General features: G+C 43.4%; 3 protein-coding genes across 5 annotated transcripts; all 3 read right to left on the bottom strand.

The window, feature by feature from the left end:
• Positions 1 to 2704: 2704 nt before the first annotated feature.
• Positions 2705 to 7452, bottom strand: slc39a3 (solute carrier family 39 member 3). 2 transcript variants are annotated; one of them, XM_004067637.3, is made up of 3 exons: positions 6908 to 7452; positions 5177 to 5437; positions 2705 to 4057 (listed from the first exon to the last, which is right to left on the bottom strand). In XM_004067637.3, the coding sequence occupies exons 2-3, from the start codon at positions 5381 to 5383 to the stop codon at positions 3317 to 3319; spliced, it is 948 nt and encodes a 315-aa protein (XP_004067685.1). In that variant the 5' UTR covers positions 5384 to 5437; positions 6908 to 7452; the 3' UTR covers positions 2705 to 3316. The 2 variants fall into 2 exon arrangements, with proteins under 2 accessions (XP_004067685.1, XP_004067684.1); XM_004067636.3 differs by having other exon boundaries at positions 7062 to 7452.
• A 109-nt stretch (positions 7453 to 7561) lies between these two features.
• Positions 7562 to 21027, bottom strand: sgta (small glutamine rich tetratricopeptide repeat containing alpha). 2 transcript variants are annotated; one of them, XM_023954034.1, is made up of 12 exons: positions 20898 to 21027; positions 18587 to 18734; positions 17686 to 17789; positions 16122 to 16212; positions 14874 to 14973; positions 14669 to 14773; positions 13129 to 13264; positions 12998 to 13060; positions 12880 to 12917; positions 11360 to 11539; positions 11167 to 11290; positions 7562 to 8330 (listed from the first exon to the last, which is right to left on the bottom strand). In XM_023954034.1, exons 2-11 carry the CDS (start codon positions 18684 to 18686, stop codon positions 11179 to 11181), a joined length of 1029 nt encoding a protein of 342 aa, XP_023809802.1. In that variant the 5' UTR covers positions 18687 to 18734; positions 20898 to 21027; the 3' UTR covers positions 7562 to 8330; positions 11167 to 11178. The 2 variants fall into 2 exon arrangements, with proteins under 2 accessions (XP_023809802.1, XP_023809803.1); XM_023954035.1 differs by lacking the exon at positions 20898 to 21027 and adding an exon at positions 20634 to 20656.
• A 1057-nt stretch (positions 21028 to 22084) lies between these two features.
• On the bottom strand, positions 22085 to 25091 carry LOC110014848 (myosin-2 heavy chain, non muscle-like). The gene has a single exon (XM_020701958.2). The coding sequence runs from the start codon at positions 24941 to 24943 to the stop codon at positions 22628 to 22630; it is 2316 nt and encodes a 771-aa protein (XP_020557617.1). The 5' UTR covers positions 24944 to 25091; the 3' UTR covers positions 22085 to 22627.
• Between the last annotated feature and the right edge of the window lie 18 nt (positions 25092 to 25109).

Genomic DNA, 25109 nt, shown 5'->3' with positions numbered 1-25109 from the left:
GGTCAAAAGTCGACAACTGTGGTCATTGTAGACTTAAGACGTTTTCTGAAGATCGCTTAAAAAAATGTTTCCATTTACCATATTGCGGGAAAATGTGAAAATCTCCAAATCTCAACCTTTGCCACAAAACTGCCGCCAAGCCATCCCATAATAATTTAAAAACTTCCTTTAGATCTCTAAACGTTCGGAAACTTTCAGCTAGAGAAATCATTCTACCTTTAAAAACTTCATGAGGAAGATCAATTCTGTCCGATCTAACATCATAAATTAACAGACAAGCCTTTTTTTTTTAAACGATAGCTTGATTTTACCTGAGGAAGCACTTTCTGACCTGGTTGAAGCTGCAACACTTGATCGGGTTTTCTCCCAAGTTAATCCAACGACCTGTTTTTTAGATCCCATCCCTACATCACTTTTAAAATCATTTTACAGGTCTTTTGAGAGTGAGATTTTAAATATTATGAACTACTCTCTACGGACGGGTATTTTTCTGGTGCCTTTAAAACTGCAGTGGTTGAACCGTTACTAAAGAAATACCAATGTAGACCCTTCAGGTTTTAATTACTACAGACCAGTGTCCAACTTGCCATTTTTAATCAAGGTTTTAGAAAAACTTGTTTTTATTCAGCTGAATGAGTTTCTCTTGCAAAACATTAATTTAGATAAACCAGTCTGGTTTTAGAAGGAGCCACAGTACTGAGAGCTTGACAGGTGTGCCTTGGATTCAGGTCAGATCCCAGTATCAGTTCCACTAGATCTAAGAGCAGCTTTTGATACTGTTGATCACCTGATCCTTGTAAACAGACTTCAAAGTCTTGGCTTTTCAGGGACTGTTCTCAAGTGGTTTGAATCTTATCTCATGGAGAGAAACTGTATGGTAAGCATGGAAAACCCTTCTCTAAATTAAATATGTTGTGCCTCAAGGTTCCATCCTTGGCCCCTTGCTTTTTAAAATTTACATGCTTCCCCTGGGGAATGTCATCAGAAGCCACAACATCAAATTTCACAGATATGCTGATGATACCCAGCTGTACATAGCTATGTCTCCAGATGACACAAGGCCAATAGAAGCACTTTTTAACTGTATTTTAGATGTGAAATCATGGATGGCAAATAATTTTCTACAACTCAACCAGGAAAAAACAGAAATTTTAGTTATTGGTCCTAAAGCTAAGAAAGAGAAACAGTTTTTTAAGCTAAAACAAATTTCGTTAAGCCATTCAGAAACGGTCAGAAACTTGGGCGTTATTTTTGAATCTGAGCTAACTTTTATCCCTTATTTATACCATGGTCCGGGTGTTTTCTAGATTCTGATTGGATGCTGAGTGTGTGTTAAAAAGTGATAATGCACAGTGATAATGCATGGCTAAAAAACAAGTTCCGGTGACATATCTTTAATGTTCTATATCACTGCGCTGGGGTAAGAGATGAACTTTCTCTCTGATGTGATGCTTTAGTTAACCTATATTGATGACCAGCACATATATCGCTTTCCTTTGCCGCTCTAGGCGAGTTGGTGGTTGGAGTGGTAACGTGACAACTCGCCGCTCCACGTAACAAATAGACCGCTTTTGTGAAAAAAGCGATCCAAACCTCCACTTCGCGTCAGATGGTTCAGGCTTCCACGCCGTGCGTTAATTTCTGAGAATGCACACTTCGTTGGTCATTAACCCGTGAACAAAACAGGTGGTTAAAACTGTTTTTTATCATCTCAGAAATCTGGCTAGGGTTTGCCCACTACTCTCTCTTGCTAATATGGAGATACTAATGCATGCTTTTATCATGAGTAAAATTATTAATGGAACAACCAGTATGCTGGTTTTCCAAAAACCAACATTGAGAACCTTCAGCTTCTCCAGAACTCTGCTGCATGAATTCTCACAAAGACCAGGAGGCGGGCTCACATCACCCCAATTTTATAATTCCTGCATTGGCTCCCCATATGCTTCAAGGTTGATTTAAGCTACTTTTAACAGTTTTTAAATGTCTTAACAGTCTTGTACCTTTTTATCTATCAGATCTTTTAGTCACACATGAACCCTCGTGGACCCTGAGATCCTCTGGCACTGGTCTTCTAACCATTCCGACTGTAAAAACCAAAACTTACAGAGAGGCATCTTTTCAACACGATGGTCCTTGTTTATGGGACAGTCTGCCAGAGGACCTGAGAGCCGCAGAGAGCGTTGAAGTTTTTAAGAAAAGGCTAAAGACCTATCTTTTTAACCTGGCTAACTTTTATTATTTTATTTATCTTATCTCGGTTTATGAATGTACACTATATTATTAATTCATTTTAATATTCCATATTTTAATGTTTTATTGTTAATTGCTTTTATCGGTGTGTTTACTTTTTCTAATTTTCATTTTCATTTCTTAGTTGGGTCCTCTCCCTCTGGGTCGGCTGCTGTTCAGCCTCTGCAGCTCTAGATGGGGGCCTGCGTCACCACTTTGCTGTGGTGGGGCTGGTCCCCGCCTGTGATGCAGCTATTCTCAGAGAGGGAGGTTCCATTTATTAAGGACCGTACCAATTTTTGAGAACCGGCTTCTCCACATCACAGCTTCTTCCTCCTCGTGTCAGCTCTTGCTTTTTTTCCAGGTTTGTTTTTCTGCATTTCACATGGAGGAATAAGCATTCTAAGCCTGTAGGTGGCGCTCTGCAAATTCAAAGCCGAGATCCTGTGTTCAATAAAACCACCAGAAACTCTTTAAAGCAGGCCATAAAAACACTTTTATTGAAAGAAACAGTGCAAACAGTTAACAGTACAATTTTCCTCCTGAACCTGGTGCACAAACACATAAACTCAGCACAAAAGAAGGATGACAGCTGGGATTCAAACCAGCATGCTGCTGCTTTCATTGATAAATGAGGTCCCTGCACTGCTGATCAATGCAGAAACAGGAAGTCGTGTGCTCACTGACATCATCACCACATCATGCTGTGCTTTCAGGGATCAGCTGGAAAATTCAAACTCCATGAAAGTGAAAGCCACTCACAGTAAAAACTCTCTATATTTTTGCAAGGGGTAAAAATCAGGAGTTTGGTTCTCTTCTTTAACAGCAAACACCTTCAAATCTGTTGGTAAAAGTTAGAAATCAAACTGGAGCAGGATGGATGTCCAGATGGAGGAAGTCGTGCTTCTTTCTTCAACAAAATGATTTTCCTTATTCATCAAAAACTATCAAAAGTATAAATTCATGTTTTGGTTAAAACTTCACATCGGTTCAGAAGCTCTTCCGAATCTTCTAAAAGCAGCTGAGTCCAGCGGTGGACTGAGGTGGTCTCTTCTTCATTTGGTTTCCATGAACTTCCTGTTTGTCACCACTTAAAAAAGACGAGCACGGCGAGTGCGGCGTAGCCAAGAATGAGGAAGAGCACTTTGAGCAGCCGATCTCGCGTGTCCTCCAGTTCTCTGGACAGGATCTCAAAGAAGGTGACAAACAGGAAGGTTCCGGCTGCGAGGCCCTGCAGCAGCACGGACGCCACGTCGCCCCCCAGCGTCTGCGCCGACTCGATGCCCATCCCCACCACCATGCCCAGAGGGATCATCAAGCTGACGGTGACGCCCAGCTTGATGGCGTCCTGCATGCCTAGCGATGATTTGGCCACACTCACCCCGAGGGCGACAGCGGCCAGCGTCTCGTGGACGGCCACGCCCAGAAAGAGGCTGCCCAGCTTTGCCCCGTCCTCCTGCAGGCCGAGCGCCAGGCCTTCGAACACAGAGTGCGCTGACAGAGCCAGAACCAGCCCAGCCAGCCGCAGAGGCCCCGCCCCTGCCAACTCGGAGGGGCTGAAATGTCCATGATGGTGTCCGTGCCGCCTGGCAACATCCGCTGAGCTTCGAGCAGAGGAGATGAAGGGCGTGTCGTATTCAGAGTCGCTGCCAGCCTCGGAGCCTCCAGCGTTGAAGGTCTCCAGATCGATGAAGGACGGTTTCTCCCTCCTGAAGGTGAGGACCGCCTGCTCCACAAACACAGTGAGGAAGAAGCCCACCATCATCATAGTCTCTGCTAGAGGATAATCACCGCTGATCTTCAGCTGCTCAAACAGTGCTGCCACCTGGTGGACAAAAACGGGACATCAAAGGGAGAAGTTAAAACGTGAAACAGAACACAGTCACATCCCTGCTGCCACACAAAGTTAACATCAACATATTAAAATCAGAAGATTAAAAAAACAAAACCACTTTATGCAGTTCAGCAGAAAAAAATATATTCTTTTTATGACTATAAAAAAGCAAAGGAAGTATTTTTTCAGTACTTCCATCCATCCATCCATCTTCCTCCGCTTATCCGGGACCGGGTCGCGGGGGCAGCAGACTGAGCAGAGATGCCCAGTCTTCCCTCGCCCCAGCCACTTCCTCCAGGTCCTCTGGGGGGACCCCGAGGCGTTCCCAGGCCAGCCGACAGACGTAGTCTCTCCAGCGTGTCCTGGGTCTCCCCCGGGGCCTCCGCCCAGTGGGCTATGCCCGGAGCACCTCTCCAGGGAGGCGTCCAGGAGGCATCCGGACTAGATGCCCGAGCCACCTCAACTGGCTCCTTTCGATGAGGAGAAGCGGTTCTACTCCAAGCTCCCCGCGAGTGACCGAGCTTCTCACCCCATCTCTAAGGGAGCGTCCAGCCACCCTACAGAGGAAGCTAATTTCAGCCGCTTGTATTCAAGACCTCATTCTTTCGGTCATGACCCATAGCTCATGACCATAGGGGAGTATTGGAACGAAGATCGACCGGTAAATCCGGTAAATTGAGAGCTTTGCTTTTTGGCTCAGCTCTCTCTTCACCACAACGGACCGATACAGCGACTGCATAACTACGGACGCCGCTCCAATCCGCCCGTCAATCTCACGTTCCGGTCTTCCCTCACTCGTGAACAAGACCCCAAGGTATTTAAACTCCTCCACCTGGGGCAAGGACACTCCACCCACTGAGAGATGGCAAGCTACCTTTATCCTGTCGAGAACCATGGCCTCAAATTTAGCGGTGCTGACCCTCAACCCAGCCGCTTTACGCTCGGTTTTCAGTACTTTCTTCTGTGAATTTTTAATTGTATTGACTACAATGCTTGAAATCAATCAATGAATCAATCTCTGTTATACGGTAAAAGTCAAAAGGTCTTGTCCGATGTGACATCAACTGCTGCCCATGAACGACTTTCCACACAGACGGCTAGTGGGCTCACCTTTTCTCTGACGGCGGGCAGCAGAGCGTTGAAGCACGTGGCGAGGAACACGCCTCCTCCAAACGAGTTACAGAGAGACAGCGCTCGTCTGTACCGGTTTGCTTTCTCGTGGTCAACCAGCAGGAGGCGCACCGGGATCAGCACGCCAGCCAGCATGAGGCCAAACAGCCCCAGCAGGCCGAGCAGCTTTGCCAGCAGGATCTGCATCCTGATGCTCAGCAGCGGGGCATGAGACGGGCCTCTTCTGCAGCCCTCCGATCCCTGCAGAGAGGCAGAAGAGGAAGATTTGACATGTTTGAAGGAGTTTGGAGTTCAATGAAAAGGATCACCTTCACAAAATCAGTCTTCTTACATGATCTAAACAGAAATGAAAAAAGGTAACTGCGAGTTACCAAATATTTGGTTTAGAAATTTGGAAATGTGATCATCACAATCTTTTGGCCTACATGTTTTAGCCCATTATTTGACTGATGTCAGAGGATGTTATTCATATAAAATGAAATTCCTCTTTCTTTCTCCAAAACGTCTGCCGACTATTTTTGTATACGTGGCTGTACAGAGGATTTTACCAATAGTTTTACTAATGAAGGAACTAACACGCTTCTAAAATAGAAAACACATTACTGCTTTAATACTTTTATCACAGGAGGAAGCAGTGGTCGCGTCGATGCGCCAACCTACCCTTGGCTTCAAGTCTTCTTTACGTACGTTTTTTTTTGTGCTAGAGAATTAATTAGCAGGTAGAGATGTAAAAAATATTAAATGTATCTAATAAATGTGAAGAAACCATAATATAATCTAATAATCCAAATTCTAAACATTTTTTCTCCTCGTGTGTCTGTCTGTATTCACACTGAAGTGAATCACACCAGAGTTGATCTGCAACTAAACAGAAACCCTCTTTCTTAGGCGGCCCAGAGTTCTCTTCAAACCAAAGTTCAGGTGAGCTTTCAACACCGGCCAAACCAAGATGACCAGCACTGGATCAGACCAGGGTCAAACCTGGATCGGACCAGGGCCAAACCTGGATCAGACCAGGGCCAAACCTGGATCAGACCAGGACCAAACCTGGTTCAGAACAGGGCCAAACCTGGACCAGACCAGGACAGAATTGAATGCAACTTGAATAAAGTCACATCTAGTTTTTTCTCAAAATTTTTTTTTTTGTCACTGCACTTTTCAAAAAAATCGTATTTTTCTTTTCGCTGATCAGCGCTGTTGGTCAGAGGATAAAAGAAGCCACAGCTGACTCTTTTCTATAAGAGCCTTCATCATCTACATTATCTTAATCTTTAGAATAAGATTATTTCCAGGCTTCAACACTTCTGTCAAAATAAAAGCAGAACTATTATTGATCGATGTAATTAAGAGATAATTGGTTTTAAAATGTCTCTCTAACGTTTCCTGTTCACATTTTGTTACATGCTCGTGTTAATTCAGCTAATGAAATTCTACTTATTTTTCAGCTCCTTTTTTTGTTTTTATGGTTAACTACAAATCAAGAAAACCCTCAATTTGCTGAAACTGACTTTTTTTAACCGTAAAAACAAATTCATGGAAAAGACAGTCCACTTCCTCTGTACTTTCAAAATAGAGGCCTCTTATGCAATGTTTCCAACAACAGAACAAGCTCCTCTTTTTAATAATTTTCTGCATGTAAGTAAATAACAGAAAATATTGTTTATGCTTGCTTTGTATCAAACAAAAATCTGTCAGTCAGTCTAAACTTACTCTGTTTGATTTGTTTTAAAAAAATAAAATCCAGTCAAGTAAAACTGTGAAACAACTTCCGGTTTTCTTAACAGTGTTTAGCTTGACGGCTCATCACAGTTAGCTCCTCCGCTGCCAACAGGCTGAACCGCGGCCGCGCGGGCCTCTGCCTCACCCCAGCTGCTGTCCTCCCGGCGTTGGTCAAATAAAAGCTGACTTTAGACTCCCATGAACGTTAAACCTCCAGACATCACGCATAGAAAGCATTTAATTGTCCGTCCGTCCTCAGCAGGTGCACAGATGCTTCCGTCTCTGTCGTCAGACACTTTCAGCGCGGTGATTGGATCATCTCTTGATGACGTAACCATTTCTTTCAATCTTGTAAATTCGAAGTAAATCCATTTTAAATTTCCTTGAAGATTTTTACTTAACGTACCAAATATCCAGATCCAAAAAATGTGATTAAACGAAAGAATTCCCTACGATTAAATAGCCAATGCCGAGACGTCAAGGCTCTTGCGCGCTACTTCTTTGCAGACAGCGACCTCTGCTGGCTACTTGAGATTATCGCAGTGTTACCGCAGCTCTGCTCCCAGAGGCGGTTAAAAATAACTTCAGAATATTACTCAAATTAACAGTATTAATAGCATCAATGAACTTGCAAAGGAAAGCTGGTAAAACAACTGCTCACGTAAAGTTTATTAAAACAATTTAAACATTTTGGATTGAGCTAAAAAAATAATGGCATCAGCGACATACCAGAATGATAAAATTCTGGTATTTTATTTTAAACACGAATGTTTTAATTGCTGAAACTAACCTTTCATTTTAAATCAATTTACTGAAAAAGTGATCAGACGTGTACTTGAATTGTGACCCAAGAGAATGGATGCAGATACGCATCATCCTCTCTGCCATTTTCACACCTGATGAGCTGGTGGGTTGCCATGACGACTGTGTCCCAGGATTTTTAAAACAAAGAGAAGCAGGTAAAATATTGAGGTTCTTTCTTTAATCTTTTTCAAAGTGTGGCCCCGCAGCTCCGTGTGGTCGAGAGCAGACGACCCTGAAGTTCGTTCATTCGCACACATTCCTCACAAAAACCGACCTGAAGAAAAAAACCCTTAAAAGTAACGCTGTTGATTTTTAGAGAAAACTAAGAACATTTCAAGTTGATCAAAGTGATGTCTGTGTTCCCGTAGCTTCCTCAACGAACCCCGGATGGTGGAACACTCGTCCCTCCAAGCACACAGAGCTGCAGGAGGCGGGGACTTTTTGTGCCCAGGCTCCTGAGCGAAGCGGGAGGCTTCGCCGTCTGTCATGCAGCCGTTACGCAGTGATGAAAACACAAAACAATCCTTTAGTCCTCCGAGTTCTACATCCATGTCAGAAAGAAAAAGGCCGGATGTCGCCTCCTCATCGTCCTCCTCCTCCTCTGCTCGACCTGAAAGGCGAAGAGTGAGGGTCAGATTCTGACAGAGCAAGAAAGCGTTTTACTCGTACCCTTTGAACCTAAACTGCCCGGCAACACATGAACTGAATGAACCGGATCCTCCAGGTGGAGGGGCTTCTTCGGAGAAAGATCACAAACTCAATCTGTGATGGATGGACTCTTATGAACAGAACAAACGAAAAGCCCGTCTGTGATGGTTTCAGTTTTGTGAGAAAGAAAAAAAAACGGACATTTTTTTAAAAATAAAGTTTTAAGGCTGGTCGCACCAGTCACATTCACCTAGTTCAAACTAATGTTTGGATTTGCTTGCGACAGTCCGTGAGAACTGTGATGAACTTCTGAGCGGCGTTTATACGAACAATGCCATCGTCTTCAGGGTTTATATAAAATATGAATGACATTCTGCTCATTGACCTGCTGCATGAACGAACCCGCTGAGGCAGAGGAGGGTGGTGCGTTTGTCCACCAAGCAGAAGAAGAAAGAGAAGAGGGGATTTGCTTTCTCTCATCTAGTGCAAAATATGACATGCATCAACAATGGTGCAAAAAAGTATTGAGTCAGCCAGCAATTGTGCAAGTTGTGAGAGAGGACTGTAAGTTTCCTCATAGGTAAACCTCAACTGTGAGAGATAGAATGAGGAAAAGAAATCTAGAAAATCACATTGTCTGATTTTTAAAGAATTGATTTGTAAATGATGGTGGAAAACAAACTATCAAGATTTCTGGTTCTCACAGACTTCTTCTGTGAGAGGATCCTCTGTCCTCCACTCTTTATCTTTATTAATGAAACCAGTTTGAACTAGTTATCTAGATAAAAGACACCTGTCCTCAACCTGAAACAGTCACACTCCAAACTCCACTATGGCCAAGACCAAAGAGCTGTCTAAGGACACCAGAAACCAATTGTTGACCTGCACCAGGCTGGAAGACTGAATCTGCATTAGATAAGCAGCTCGGTGTAAAGAAATCAACTCACAATGAATGAAATAACAATGGAAGACGGACAAGACCACTGATAATCTCCCTCCATCTGGGGACCAAAGTAACAAAGGCTACCATCAGTAACACTACACCACCAGAGACTCAAACCCTGCAGGGCCAGACGTGTCCCCCTGCTAAAGCCAGTACATGTGCAGGCCCGTCTAAAGTTTGATAGAGAGCATTTGGAGGATCCAGAAGAGGATTGGGAGAATGTCCTATGGTCAGATGAAACCAAAATGAAACGTTTTGGTGAGAACTCTACTCGTCATATTTGAAGCAGAAAGAATGCTGAGTTGCATCTAAAGAACACCATACCTACTATAAAGCATGGGGGTGGAAACATCATGCTTTGGGGCTGTTTTTCAGCAAAGGGACCAGGATGACTGATCCCTGTAAAGGAAAGAATGAATGTATGTATTGTCAGATTCAGAAAACTTCCTTCCATCATCAAGAGCATAGAAGATGAAACATGGATGGGTCTTTCAGGATGACAATGATCCCAAACACACTGACCAGATAATGAAGGAGTGGCTTCATAAGAACCATTTCAAGATCCTGTAGTGCCTAGCCAGATCCCAACCCCATAAAAGTCTTTGGAAGGAGTTGACAATCTATTTTGTCCAGTGACAACCCCAAAACATCACTGCTCTAGAGGAGATCAGCATGGAGGAATGGGCCAAAATACCAGCAACACTTTGTGAAAACCTTGTGAAGACTTACAAAAAACATTTGACTCATTGACCAACAAAGGGCATTAAACAACTTATTCAGTTGAACTTTTGTTATTGACCAAATACTTATTTTCCACCATAATTTACAAACAAATTCTTTGAAAAACAAACAGACTGATTTTCTGGATCGTAGGTAAACCTCACAGTTGAGGTTTACCCATGATGAAAATGACAGGCCTCTTTCATTTTTTTTTAAGTGGGACAACTTACACAATTGGAGGCAGACAATACTTGTTTTGCCCCACTGTATTTGAGTTAAGATCTTTCCAGTCTTGCTTTATTTTTTCTCCCTCGTCCTCTCGCTCGGTTTATCAGTGTGACACAGACAGATGTCCTTTAACTTCTTCAGTTAAGTTTTCATCAACTTAAGTGTCTAAAAGACATTTCCACGAACAGAGTTGCTCCGTGATCACGTACTATAGTTGCTCAAAAGAAACTCAGGCTAAATGACGCGATTAGCACACGATTGCACCACAGGCGTCAAATTCCAGTTGCGGATGACGTCACCAGCAGGGGTGATATTCTGCAGCGACTGGGGCGATTCCGCTCCTATAGCTGTCTACGGCCACTGAGACGCCAGCGTTCACAAATGACTTTGAAGTATAAACCAGCCCTAAAGGAAGAAGAGGCAGATCTGCTCACATTTTCATTTTCTGTTATAAGAAACTTCCCACAAGAACAAGTTAAGAACACCAAAAATCCAGATTTCAATGTAGCGGCTCTTTATGCCCGGCTGACCGGCCTCCACGCTAACTGCTGGAGGGACTGCAGGCCTCAGAGGTGCTGCAGCTCTCCGTCTTCATTAATCCTAATGGAGATTAGGAAACTTGAACTTCAGATTTTATTTGAACTGTTTTTTTTTTTTTTGCTCTTTCAGATCTGACAGGATCAAACAGAACCATCTGCATGTGGACATTATTATCTAGAGGTATTTTTGGAGTGAGGGGGAGGAGCTTATGATGTCGGGTGGGGTTAGTCAGTGATCTGCTGAGTGCACAGGACTGACTGCTGGAGCTCTTTAGCTCTTGATCTGGTCCACTTTTTCGTCTTGAATGGGTTTTCCCTTCAGCTTGCGGTGGCTGGTCTTTGTGTGCAGTGCGGCTGCAGCTCGGTACCTTCTGCGGGTGTCACGGCTGCTCCTCGTTCCCGGCACTGGGCGTTCGGTTGCGGATTTGATTCCTCAGCTGTTCGATGAGTTCGGGGTTCTGCTGCTGCATCTGCTGAGCGAACTGCTGCCCTCTGCAACACAAACAGCGGTCAGCCCTGGCAAGCTCTCCCTCCAGCACAGACCTGAGTGTGGGTACGCACGCCTGGATTAGCCCCGACAGATCTCCTGCTGCAGGGGCTGTGGGGGGTGTGGGGGCTGCAATGCCACTGCCGCCGCCGCCGCCGCCACCACCGCCTCCTCCTCCTCCTACTCCTCCTACTCCACCTCCTCCACTGCCGCCTCCCAACCCGCCATAAGCTCCAGACATCATCCCGGACATCCTAAAGAACAAACAGGTCAGCCCATAAAAAAAAAACAAAGATGTTCATTGAAAAGTCATTTGAAAAATTAAAAAACTGAAGGAAAATTACATCAGTGAGTAAAACTTGAACAGCTTTTCATTCTTTGTTCCTGCTTTTTCTGCTTTCTTTAACCCGGTTCGTGATGACAAACTTTCATTTCCAAACGGTCTTCAACCACATCTGTCGAGTTTCGGGCTCTTCGGTGGTTCCGTGTGAGAGCGGCCGAGCATTTACTCACCTCTGACCAATAAAAGCTGCTAAACGCTTTAATGGCTGCTGCTAACTTTCTTTTTATTTGGCCTTTCGTTGTACATTTTCGCTTGTCTGCAGGAGAACGCTCGGGGGTGCGTTTGGTTCGGTCAGACACAGGAAGTGATCGTCTTCTGAACTGAATGACTGACACCTGAAAATCTCTCATTTTCTGAAATGCTGCATATGATTTCAGAAACCAGAAAGGATCACATTTCTTTCATGAAACCAATGAAAAAATAAGAAAAAAACTAACTTTGTTTTTAAGTTTGAACTAAAAGCAACCAAATAACTTTGGATTCAGTCGTTGACCTGGAGGCTTTTTTAGAGGTGTGTGTGCGCGATGGGAAAGTCCGGATCAAGTTCTTTTGGGCTCCAATCTGATTCCAAGTCATTTGATTCTGAGAATCTGCTGATTCAGAGACCTGATCCAGTACTTTTGGAATCCATTTGAAATTTAAACAGATCCCGGTTTTCCCCGACTTGTATTTTACGTATTGTATTTTTCTTCTTTTGTTATTTAACACTTAATCAGAGCACTTCTGGGAAGTAGATTTATCAATCAAGTAACAATAGAGAAACTATTAACTTAGTTTGGCGATTGTAGCTTTAGAATATTCAGAACTATTGAACATTTTTGATCAGATGTGATTCATATCTCCATTTAACTATTGACAGCTTGCTTTAAAAAATAATAAAATAAAAATTGCTGTTGTGGCAAGAATATGATGATGAATACTAATGGCTAACTTGTGTCAAAGTAACCATTTATTGGCTTTGGTTGTTTTTAAGATCTCTCTCTCTAGATATGTATATAAAAATGATATGCAGACTTCTAGTAGAGCATTTATTTGAAAGTGCTGATCATAATAAGACTCCGCTACGATTCTACTTCAGTCTTGCTTGAGAGCAGATCGGGACATCTAGATGGTGTCTAGAGCGCGTGTGTGTGTCAGTGTGTGAAAGACAAAGAGGAAGAACAGAGGAATGACCTCTTCATATCAAAGTTTAACGGCAAATAGCTGGCCGCCATGGAGGAAACTGTAGAGGGAAGAAAGAGTCAGACTTACAGTTGCTGAACCTGAGGGTTGCTCATCAGAGAGGACGCCTGCGGACAGGAAGTGACAAAAGCATGAGAGACGAGCAGCGGCGCTTCAACCTGCCGACGTCGCACCGATCTGCTCTCACCATGTTCATGAAGCCGGGGTTACTGAGAAGACCGGCCAGGTCCACCCCGCCCATACCTGCAGTCTGACACACAACACAGCTTCAGAACCAGACCCCCCCCCGGACGCCGGCCAAACGCCCCGCCTCCTTACCGGACTGGACGTCTCCATCTTCTCCTCTGCGATCTTCAGGTTGGTCTTGTAGGTGTCATTGTCTGGGTCCAACTCCAGCGCCTTCTTGTAGTAACCGACAGCTTCAGTGTGTTTGTTCAGGCTGGCAAGAGCCAAGCTGTAACACAAACACGCAAAGACACACAAACTCAGACACAGGAAACAGTCCCCCTCAGAGTCAACTCAGAACTATAAGTCTTTCATCTGGTGGGGAGGGAGGGGCTGTAGTCAAACCTGCACACAGAGCCGCTGAGACGCACAAGCACTTTTTTTTCTTCCTTAGTACGGGAAACATTTGATTTCTTAACGCCGTTAAAACACGTCAACACATTAAAAGTTTCACCCGAGTTACCAGCAGCGCGTTTGCACAGCCATTCAGATCACGCCATGAGCCAGACAGTGGTGGAGACAGAATCTGAGCCAAAATAACCATTTCAAAGGCCCCCGATCTCTGTCCCAATAACAAATATCGGCACCGATAATCGGTCGACGCCTAGTTAAAAGCCCTGTAACAGCTGCAGGCCCAAAGCTTTGCGCTGTATGACAGAGAGCCGCATTCTGGCTCCTCCTGAGCGGGAACATGAAGGGAAAAGCGGCAAAAGGGAAACATTTTTACACAGAAAAAGGACTATGACCCATGAATCAGGCAATATCACAAAGGTGACCCCCTAACCCGTCGCTTTCGTGGAACAAAACCCCCGAACTTAACTAGTTGGGATTTCAAAACTAGAACTTTTTTTTTGTGCAAACAAATAACCTCTTTTGCAGAGGATTTTTATTCCATTTTATCAACAAAAACAAACAAAGAAACTTTTTGTAACTACTTGAATGATATCGAATTATTTTTATGTAAAAAAAAAAAGGGTTTTAAAAGTGACTAAAAAAATCCAAATTATTGCCCCTGTAGTGGTAAAACCGTTAACCTCTTCATTCTGCCTCTTGCATCATTTTCACGCATGTAGTGGCACTCTCTCTGTTCGTCTTTCTCTTGTACCACCGTTTGAAGTCTGTCCAGCAACTGTTATTTGAAACGCGAGTGAGACGTGTTCTTCATCAACTGTTTATTCCAAAAAATAAATAAAATTACACGAACAATGATTATTTAAATTAACTATTAAATGAAAAAAGTGCATTTGGCTTCAAATAATAACTATTAAATGCAGGATTCCAGATGTTTTAAGGCTGAAAAACTCCTCACTACACACTGTAGTCAGACAGAAAGGAAGATTTTTACACTTTTCTATTTGTTTACTAATCTTTAAGGTTAAATCTTCAAGGAAAAATACGTCCAATATAATAAAATACAAAACAAAGATCTCATCTAGAAGATTTCTGTCGATATGGAAATCTATATGTATCTGGACAGGAGACTCGGTACAGAAGATTGATTGACAATCCTAGCACTGTTTAAAAACAAACATGTTAACTTGCTCTGAAAAGAATCGGAGAAACCGCTGGTGAACCGCCATACAGCGAGGGAACACTGTAGTTGACTAAAATATTGATGGGTCTGCAGTCTCACCCCATCCGCCCATAAGCTTTGCTGTAGTTGGGGTCGATGCCGATGGCCTGCTCACAGTCCTGCACGGCGCCGGCATAGTTCCCCAGTTTGCTGAACGCTGCCGCCCTGCAGGGAGAAACAACCTCCTTCAGGTCTGGACGGGGTTCTTCGTGAGCCTAGTGAACTTCTTTCATTCTAGTGTTGGTGGGGATCCGGCCTCACTCACCTGTTGCAGTAGTAGACGGCGTTCTGGGGGTTCAGGGCGATGGCCTTCGAGTAAAACTCCACGGCGGCGGCAAAGTTCTCCACCTTCATTTGGTCATTTCCTGCAGGAGATTGAACGTTATGACGTCTGGAGCAGTCCTGCATTGGGATGAGCTCACCATTCGTGTTAGAAGCAGCAGAAAAGGATGGAAATGAGCAGACGGGATTCTGCTGATCTTCCTGAGACAATCAGGTGGACGGTTTCTGAACTTCGCTTTAATGTCAGAGCAGAAAGACGCGGGTCTCAAACCATGATCGGAAACTTTTACAAGAACAAGCAATTCATGAAACCATTTTCTATATAAAGACATTAAAATGATTGTTCATTCATTTTCTATTCGGTTTTGTCCCTTTCGGGGTCACGGGCTGCTGGAGCCTATCCCGGCCCCTTGCGGGCGAAAGCAGGGGGCACCCTGAACAGGTCAACATTTGTTGCAGGGCCACAATCACACACACATGCACTCTCACATTCACACCCAAGGACAATCTAGAGCAGAGGTGGGCACTGAGGGCCGCATTCCTGCATGTTTTCCAGCATACCCTGCTTTGGCTGGACACACCTGAACCATGTAATCAGCCATGAGTAGGGCAAGACTATCTGGAAATCATGCAGACACACCGGCCCTCGAGGCCTGGAATTGCCCACCCCTGATCTAGAGTAACCAATGAACCTATGAAGCACGTTTCTGGACGTTGGGAGGAAGCCGCAGTCCCCGGAGAAAACCCACGCATCCACAGGGAGAACATGCAAACTCTACACAGAAAGGCCCCTCATGGATGTTCTGTCTCTGGTCCCCCAGCCGGGACTTGAACCAGGGACCTTCTTGCTGTAAGGGAAGGTGCAGCCTGATCAAGATAATATTTACATTAAATATTGATACTTAAAAGTCCTGTTCATCTCACTAAATCTGTCCGTCCATGTGAAACGTTTAGACAGTACTGTGTTTGCTGGTCTGATCATCTGTTAAGTGGTTGAATTCTTTTTTTTTTCTTAGTTTATTCTGTTCTATGGATGCCTGAGTCCAGCTTTTAAATGTATGTTTGTGCATTTTTCAATCTTTTTGTGCTCCTTCTTTGTTGGCTGTAGTTCAGGAACTTGAGCTAAAACACTGAGGTTTCTGAAGGTTGACTGGGCTGCAGCTGATCAGCTGATCAGCTGTTCACATCTATGCAGTCTGAGCCCAAATGACGGGAGGATCTCTAAACTCACCGTCACTTTTCAGCCGCTCGGCCTCCGCCCTCTGCTCCTCCGTCGGGGAGCTGGTCCTGGAATTGTTGTTTACCTGGGACTGAGCCGGAAACTGTCAGAGGAAGCAGACACCACGTCCCGTCAGACAACATGTCACTGTGGAGATTTCAGCAGTCCAAACTTTCTGAAGCACAGCAGTGATTCCGACGCTCAGTCACCAACAAAGATCCTTTGGGCTCAGAACTGGGAGTGTTCAAGAAGGTTACGGAACAAATTATTAATATCCAGGATACACGCAAGAATGAGGACAGAAAGAACATTTTTAGATTAGGGATCAGCAATAAACTGCTACCGGCTGGTATTCACACCAAAAGCTGATCATCTGAAAGTCTCAGCGGAAACAAATAGCAGAGACTATAGAAAACAACTCATTCTTTAATGCAGAAGCTCGGGACAGAAATGTGTGGTTTGCCTTCAAAGACCCACACTGATAAAAAAAATAAAAATGTTTTTGGTGATTTCAAAATGTTCGTGTAGCATGTTTCTGAGGATAATCAAGAAAATTAGGCTTCAAATTGCATTTCCTATTCAAATCCTTGTGAATCAGGAGCAGACAAATAAAAAAAAGCCATTTGAAAAAGAGATGTTTTGTGGTGTAGATAATACTCTGAGCGGGCCACAAGCTCCCTGCGCCGCTCCACTTAGAGACAAATGGATCCACGTCCGTCTTTGTTTTCCTCGTCTAAGCTGGAGTCTGGATCAAAAGCTGGATAGCTCCAATATTGCTCGCCATTTATGTTGCACCGCTACTGTTAAGTTGGGGGAGTGAGGGGCTGTAAGCTAGTGGGAGAGAGTGTAAACAAAGCGCCACTCTCTCTGCAGCAACGGACCAACCCACAGCTTAAGTCCTGCTGCTCTGCAGAAACTATGTCCTAGAAAACGACAGGTTTTTCTGATTTGGGTTAAAACCAAATAGAGATAAATAAAGATAACCAGAGTGGGACTTTTAGAAACTGGGCATCTTATTTGGCTGGGTAGCTCGGTTGGTAAGGTGAACAACTGGCATGCAGGAAACCAGTTCGATTCCTGGGGGGGGGGGAATGAACAATTATGTCAAGCAATGTTAATGGGGCAAATGTTAATTGTGAGCAATTAACATCACCCAGTGAGGGCCCTTGGACCAGCTCAGTGGCCTTGTGGTTAGAGTGTCAGCCCTGTAACTGAACGTTCATGAGTTCAAACCCAGGCTCACCAATGCCTCCCTGCGTGACACTCAGCATTAAGGGGTTGGATTGGGGAGTTAAACCACCATTTGACCCATCCCCTGTGTCTGCTACTCACCGCCCCCACAGGGGATGGGTCAAATGTGGAGAACAAACGTCCCCATTGTGGGATAAATAGTCAACTTTTATTTATTTGGTTTTTTAATTCTGGGATTTAATAGAAATAACTTTCTGGTCACAGAAAAGCAACAGGAGCAATTACACATAGAAAGCACCATATGAAATATGTGCCCTGACTTAAAAACAAGTTCTGGATATGAACCAAAGTCCAGTATGAAGTGTCAGCAATAAAGACCGAGTACCTGTGCCGTGGCGCTGGCGAAGATCTCTGGTAACGTCACGGGCACGGCGAGGCTCTGGTCATCCGTGGAAACGTCAAACGCCGTCTCCAAACACTGAACGGCAACTGCAGAGGGACCCAAAGCCATGAGAAGGCAGCTCACACAGAGACATTGAACTCTGATCAAACCAAAGACACTTTAGTTCAAAACGCCACAGAAAACCTTAGCAGAGTAACCATCACAGCCCAGAGGATGCTGGGTAAAAAGATCAAGCAGAAGAATCACAGCCGAGGCTGGAGGAGGCCGGTCCACAGACCAAAAGCCTTCTCTGCATTACAACTCACTTCACACAATAAAGCTTAAATGTTTCCCCTTTTTAAATTGGCAGATTTGTTTGCTTATTTGAAGTGAAAGTAAATGAGTTTAAGAAGGTCTTTCAGGTTCAGTAGGAACGTTCTGTTAGTAATGTGTGTTTTGGTTTTTATGCGCCGTTCATCAAAAAGCAGAATCAAATGCCAAAAGGTGAATCCTTTTTAAGATTCGTCTCATTTCTTGTTGATGTGTTGATTTGAGTCGTCTTGTTTCATTGCATTTTATTTTGTCTTCTTCTGTTCCTAAAAACATCTCGTTTGGGTGAAACAGCCCCGTCAATAATCTGTTTCAATCTGTGCAGTTTATTTCTAAATAAAGTGATTTTTTAGTTTTGTTTTTCAGTGTTTGTGTGTTTTTTCACAATGAGACGGTCTAATGCTGGCTTCTCCTTTCTCATAAGATCGTCTGGTGTTTTAGGACAGTTACGGCACTGCGTCCCTTTGGACCCATCCAATGACGGCTCAGAGCTGCTCGCTCCGGTCCGTCACCATTCAAACTGCAGCGTAAAACCCTGAGATCCTGGCTGGTGTGGCAGAGCTGCAGGAATCACCTTCCAAACTCTCCTGAGCGTCCGAGGACAAACCGCCGGACTGCAGCTGATCGTGGAGGAACTGGATGATGGAGTAGGCGAGACGCTTGTTGTCTGTCATGGTGGTGGAGGCTCAGACGTCCCAGCGCTCGATGAGGGAGACGCACTCCTGCAACAGAGGAGATCAGCAACAGCCAGTCAGTCACCTGACACCACCCGCCTGATTTACTACACCTGTTGTGCCGAAAGACTTGGTTTCACGCATGAGAGATGTGACTTCTGCTGGGCAAACTTCCAGCTCAGAATATGCACTGATATCATTTTTTTAAAGAGGTGACAGAAAGTATGTTTGAGCTAAACTGGGCACAAATCCTCTCTTTTTGCTGACAGTTAGTTGACTGTAAAGGAAAACTGGACTGAGAGACCCCCTCCCCCCTGGCATCCCAAACAGGAAGTACCCACTGGTTCCAAAGAAGACTATTACAGAGAATTAAACAGCTGTTAGTCATTCTATTTGTCAGAATAACCATGTTCTTGATAATCCTACTTTTCCCCCCCATTACATTTTTTTCTGTAATGAAAGTTGAAACCAATCAGATGCTTCCGTAAAGGTATGTGGTCTCACGTCCAACGTTCAAAATGGGGGAGTAACGATTTATTTTAACAATGATTTGAATCATATCATGTATTTGTGGTTGATATTGGTTGATTTTGAACGATCTGATTCACTGATCTAAAATGGATTCAGAACATCTTTATCCAAACTTCCAGCAGTGAGACTCAGACAGAAATTCCTGCTACTGAACAGTGAAGTTTTCCAGATTCTTGGATTTCTTCAAGATCATTAAGTGTAAATGAAATCTGTGTCCAAACAAACCAGTAAACTAGAATGAATGTTAAATCCATTCACATTTGAGTTTCCTAAAGTTCAGCCCACTGTTGTTTTTCCACATCCAAATGATCCAAAGGGAACATTCTTAGAACATTCTAGAACACTGGATGGTCACATGACTTTATAAATTCAAAAGTTTTCACACATTGGACTGGAATGATGGACAGATCCGTTTTGGCTGACATCACATGTGTGTTGTCCACTGATGCCCTTGTTCATTTTCATTATACAGTCAAATAAACCTACCATGTCTCAATCTCAATGGCATTTTCCATTTTCAATTCGATTGATCTGATTTTGAAAGGATTTAATATTGGTTTAGGTCAGTTTGATTCGATTAACAGCTTGCCTCAGAAAGATCCACCTGGTTGAATCTTAGGAACATAAATCATTGATTAATTGTTACACCCCTAGTTTATAGTAATTAAAAATAAGCTGCGAAATTAACAAACTTGTCACACGTTGGAAATGTTATTTACTCTTTAAATATTAGGAAACTACAAATTACGTTTATATTCAAAATGTTCCTAGATTTGAAATAGTTTTTATTTTTAACACCTTGCTTAAGTAGAGCCAATCGTAAACTTCCAGCGTTCAGCTTTTTGGCTTTAAACCTTGTATTTCTTCAATTTAGCTTATTTTTTGTTAAGCACTTATTTACCCCCCCCCCCCCCCCCTGCAAAAAAGCAACAAAACCCCCAAAGCTTTTGTTGTTATTCAATAAAGTATCACTTTTCGATTGCTTGGTACGTTTAATAACTTTTGGGTCTTTACTGGAGCTAACTTACTTAGCATATTCTTTGGTTTAAACCAGCAGCTTTCGCCGTAATTTTCAGGTATTTACATTTATGTTTAACGTTTGGGGTTACAGACTGGACCGAGTATGGAATCATATGAAAACAAAACATTGCGGAGTCACACTCTGAATGTTAGCTTTCCTTTAGCCACAGCAGGAGAACATTCTAGCAGCTCAGTTCTGGTATCTTTTAACTCGGTTCTGATTTGTAAAGCAGTTCGGTGTTAATGGTCCAGACAGCCAACAGATTTACTCAGATCAATGAGTGAACCTTGTTTGTGTTCAAATAAGTTTGATGTAAACTCGATCGAGCTTTTATTTAGCTTGGCTAATTTTTAGCCTGCTAACACATCCGAGCTTTAGATCTAAACGGGCCGCACCGTTCTGACCGTAAACCAAAGCGATGAACCGCGTTAGTGTGACATGGTCCGGAATCAAAACCGGGTCTTCGTTTAGTATAGTTTGCTCTAGGAGCGGACCGGGGTTGCGCATGAAGTCACTGAAGCTTGGTGTCTGTGGCGTGACGTGTTCTCATCCTGAAGATCGCGGAGACAGAAGACTGACTTTAGGATCCCAGTTTATCCACAACTGCATGAATCCGCCCTGATGGTGAATCTGGGGTGAAAACACGAGGAAGCGCCTACCTGCTGTGTCTGGACTTCAGATGGAGATTATCCAGGTAAGAATCTAGATTGACCTAAGAGTTACTTCTTCTTCCTTCTTCTTCTTGAAGAGCTTTAGCCAGTAGGCAGGGGGACTTTCTGACGTCTAACTGCCACCTTCTGGATTGGAGTGTCAACAACAGCGACCATGCTAATAAGGCCCTATGAAAAAATACAGGACAAGTCCATCTTGAGAACCCGCAAACCCCACACAGAAAGGTCCAAGTTGGGAATCGAACCAGGGATGACTCACATTATACACTTATTTGTACAGTGGGGCGAAAAGTATTTAGTTACCTACCGATTGACCTCATTGACCTCCTGCCTAGGGTATCCTGATGCCACGTGTATTGATGGACACCCTTGTGCTCAAACATGGTGTTCGTAATGGACAAACTATGACGAGCACAGTAGTCCAACAACAAAACAACCCCTCTCGAACGACTGAATTTCAGAGCCCAGGGTATGTGTGGAGGTGAGCCCGACTATATCTAGCCGGTACCTCTCAACCTCTTGCACAAGCTGAGGCTCCTTCCATCCCAGAGAGGTGATGTTCCATGTCCCAAAAGCCAAGTTCCATGACCGGGGTTTGGGCCGCCGAGGCACCCGCCTTTGACTGCCACCCAAACCACATTGTGTTCCACGTGTGTTCTCCTACAGGTGGTGGGCCCATGGGAGGGTGGTCCCACGTCACTCCTTTGGGCAGGGCCCGACCGGAGCCTGTCTCCAGAGTGGGGCCCTGGTGACACCAATCCAAGCAACGTAACTGATTCCTTGTTTTTTCTTCTCAAAAGAGGATTCTAAACCGTTCTTTGTCTGACTCGTCACCCAGGACTTGTCTGCCAAGGGAGACCCTACCAGGGGCTTAAGCCCCTGGGAGCTTCGCTCCTGGGATCACTCGGGCTCTAACTGCCCCACCACGTTAAGGTGGCGGTTCACGGAGGAGAGTTGTTTTTGATTAATAAACATTAATATCTTCCTATCTGTGGCCCATAAGATTTTGAAGTAATAGGGCAAAAGTTTTTTCTTGTTTTTTACCCCAATTCTTTTTTAATACCCCGACCCCCCGTCCCCTTTTTTAAATTTTACTTTGAAAAAAAGTTAAAATACTTTAACATCAATACCCTCTTGTCAGGTGTGGGAACTGAAGCACTCAGGAAACCCACACAACCCATCAAAAATGAGACTGTAGCTGACTTTCACATTAGTGTGTTATCTCTCTTTTTTTGACCAGGTTTTGAAGTAAGAGGAAGTAAAATTAAAAGCACTTTGTTACGTTTTCTTTTAAAATTTTTAATGTATTATTTTTACTTTTGTCAAACAATAAAATAAAACACAATAATACAGCCTCTAACATTGTAAGTAAATCCCAAATGAAATATTGCTAAAAAATAGAATTCATCTTGTCCTACAGCTATCCTAGTTTTCCCTTTTATTTCTCTAAATAAAATATAGCTAAAAAAATATCAGTTTGTCCTACAAGGTTTTTCCTTTCCCCCCTTAATAAAATATAGCTAAAAATAAATTTCAGCCTCATGCTGAAATTCATGCATCCTAATTTTTTATAAGACTAAAAAAAACTTTTTCTTTTTTTGTACCCCTGTATCTAAAAATACCTTTTCCTTATTTTCTAGTGGAGCGCCAAAGCTTTTGTCTTGCAGGTTTAAAACCTCCATCTGGCGCTCCTTTGATTCCTACTAATTTAAAGCCCCTCATGTTCCATTTTGGACCAGTGTGTTTTTCTCTTCAATTAGTCTTACGGTTTCTTGTTTAAGCAAACCCAAATGTTCTTCTTGCTTTTCATATTGAAGAACAAAATCTCTGCTTTTGTTTCGCCGCTTTCTTAAAAAGGAAACCTGAGTTTCAAGCTCCTGCTTGTGGAGTTCTAAGTCCCATTTTTCCTCTAACATTGCCCGATAGCTTAGCCTCATCTCTTCTTCCTCCTGTTCGTGTTTCTGCAGATCTTTGAACTCCTCCTGGAAACGGTCTGTTTGCTGTGTGAGAGTCTGCACCTGAGCCTTCAAGTCTTTGACTTTGTTCTGGTGAGAGTCGGTTGTTTTCTTTGCAGTCAGACGTTCCTTGGTTGCAGCAGGAAGATTGTCTCGTCCATTTTGGTCTTGCAGCGCTGAAACCTCCATGCTGAGCTCCAAGTTCTTTTTCGGCACCATCTCAGTTTCTTCTTCGATTCCTTCAGATTCTGAATCGGGCTCTTGTAGAATTTGGAGCATTTCTGTCTCTCTGGCCTTTTGTATTTCAAGGTTTTCTGTTTTCTTTTTCAATGAAACCAAAAGGTCCTTCTGCTGCTTGTAACGGGTTTCCAGTTCTGCTGCCTTTTTCAGCTCCTGTTTCAAAGCTAAAATTTGCTTTTCCTGCTGTTTTGCCAGGTCTTCCAGAAAGGACTTTTCTTGTGCTATTCTGCTGAAGTCTTGTTTCATGTCATTGTATTTCTGTAAATGACTTTGGTGTTCGTTTAGCTCCTTCTGAAGAGCTCCGTTGCGCCTTTCCAGAGTTGGGATCTCCTGCATCATGTCTTGGATTGTCTTCTCCAAGGAGGCATTTTCTGCTTTCAGAGACTCATTTGTCTTTTTTGCCTTTTTCAGATGATCCTTCATTTCTTCTACACGTTTAAAATCCTTCGTGAGCGCTTCAACATGCTGGTTCAGAGCTTTCCCTGTCTGGATCAGCTTGCTAGTCTCTGCTTTGACATAATTTAGTTCAGACTCCAATGCAGGTTCCTGTAGAAGCATTTCGCTCAGATGGACTTTTTCTTCCTCGAGGTTGGTTATTTTCTTTCGCTGTGCTTCCATTACATCCAAGTGTTCGTTGTAGTCAACAACCACGTGATGCAAATGTTCTCTCTGCTTTTTCAGATGTGAAACTTCCTCTTCTAGCATCCTCCTCTCCTCTTCCATTTGGGACTTTTGTTGGAAAATAGAATGAAGATCAGCTTGAAGCTCTTTTAGTTTCTTTAATTGTTTCTCCAGATCTCTGATATCCTTTTGATATGTTGAAATTTCCTGTTTTGGAATCTGGATCTGAGCCTTCAGCTGTTTGATCTGTTCTTTGAGAAGGCCACATTCTTTCTTTGCATTTGAATGTTCCTCCTTTGCAGCAGTCATCCTTTCATCCGCATTAACCGGATTGGAAATTTGCTGTTGCAGGTTTGCAAGCTCTTGTTGAAGGCTGACGTTTGTTTTCTCCAAGACCTCCGTTTTTACCTTTATTTGATCAAGTTCAGCCCTCACAATTTCTGGATCTTGAAGAAAATCTCCCAGCGCTCTTCTTTCTTTTTTGAGGCTTTTTGTTTTTGTTTGAAGGGATTCCAGAGCCTCTAGTTGATCGTTGTACTGAAGAGTCAGCTGACGTGTTTCCTCCTGCCGCTGCTTCCTATCTGAAATCTCTTTTTCCAACTGAATCTTTAAAGCTTCCAACTGGGAGGTTTCTTCAATGATTTGGGGAAAGTCTTTTACCAGCTCTTCTTGTTGCTGAATTTGTTTTTGCATGTCCTGAAGGTTTTGCCTAAGGGCATCGGTTTGTTGTTTTAAAGTCTGGAAGTGGTTGACTTTGTCTTTCAAACCAAGCCTCTGCTCCTCTTTGTGGGCAGTCTCCTTCAGATTCTTCAGCGTGGACTGCAGAGTTACGCTCTCCTCTTCCAAAGCTTTTCTTTCTGACTTTACGTTAGAAAGATTTTGTTTCAGTTCATCAATTTGTTGAAGTTGGAACTGAAGCGCTGCAATCTCTTGTACCTTGTCTCTGTTACCCTTAGTGATGTCAGCTATTCTCGTCCTCTCTAGGTCATACATTTCTTTCACGTCCGTCTGCTTTTGGATGTCTTTTCTCAGACACTCTACCTGCTTTACTAGTTTTTTGTTTTCCCCTAAAGCAGCTTTCAAGGTTTCTTTCCAACCTTTCCCATTTTGCAGACTCTTGGAGAGTTCTTCCACGTGCCTGGTCAAAGTGGCATTTTGCTTTAGAATTGCCTCAGTAACCTGGTCTACATCCTGGATAGAACCACTGCTGGCTTCCATTTGCGCACAATCTTCTCTGTCAGAAATTTTCAATGTGATTTCTTATCTCCAAATCTCAAACAGTGGATCCACAATCCTGATACCTTCCCTGCTTGCTTCACTGCTGTGTGTACTTATGGAAAATCTCAATGCAGTCAATGATGTCACATGATGTCACGTTAAGTCA

Source organism: Oryzias latipes, chromosome 4, assembly GCF_002234675.1.
Source record: "Oryzias latipes chromosome 4, ASM223467v1".
NCBI lineage: Eukaryota > Metazoa > Chordata > Actinopteri > Beloniformes > Adrianichthyidae > Oryzias > Oryzias latipes.
The sequence above is the reverse complement of the archived record's forward strand: the minus strand, read 5'-3'. Positions and strand labels throughout refer to the sequence as shown.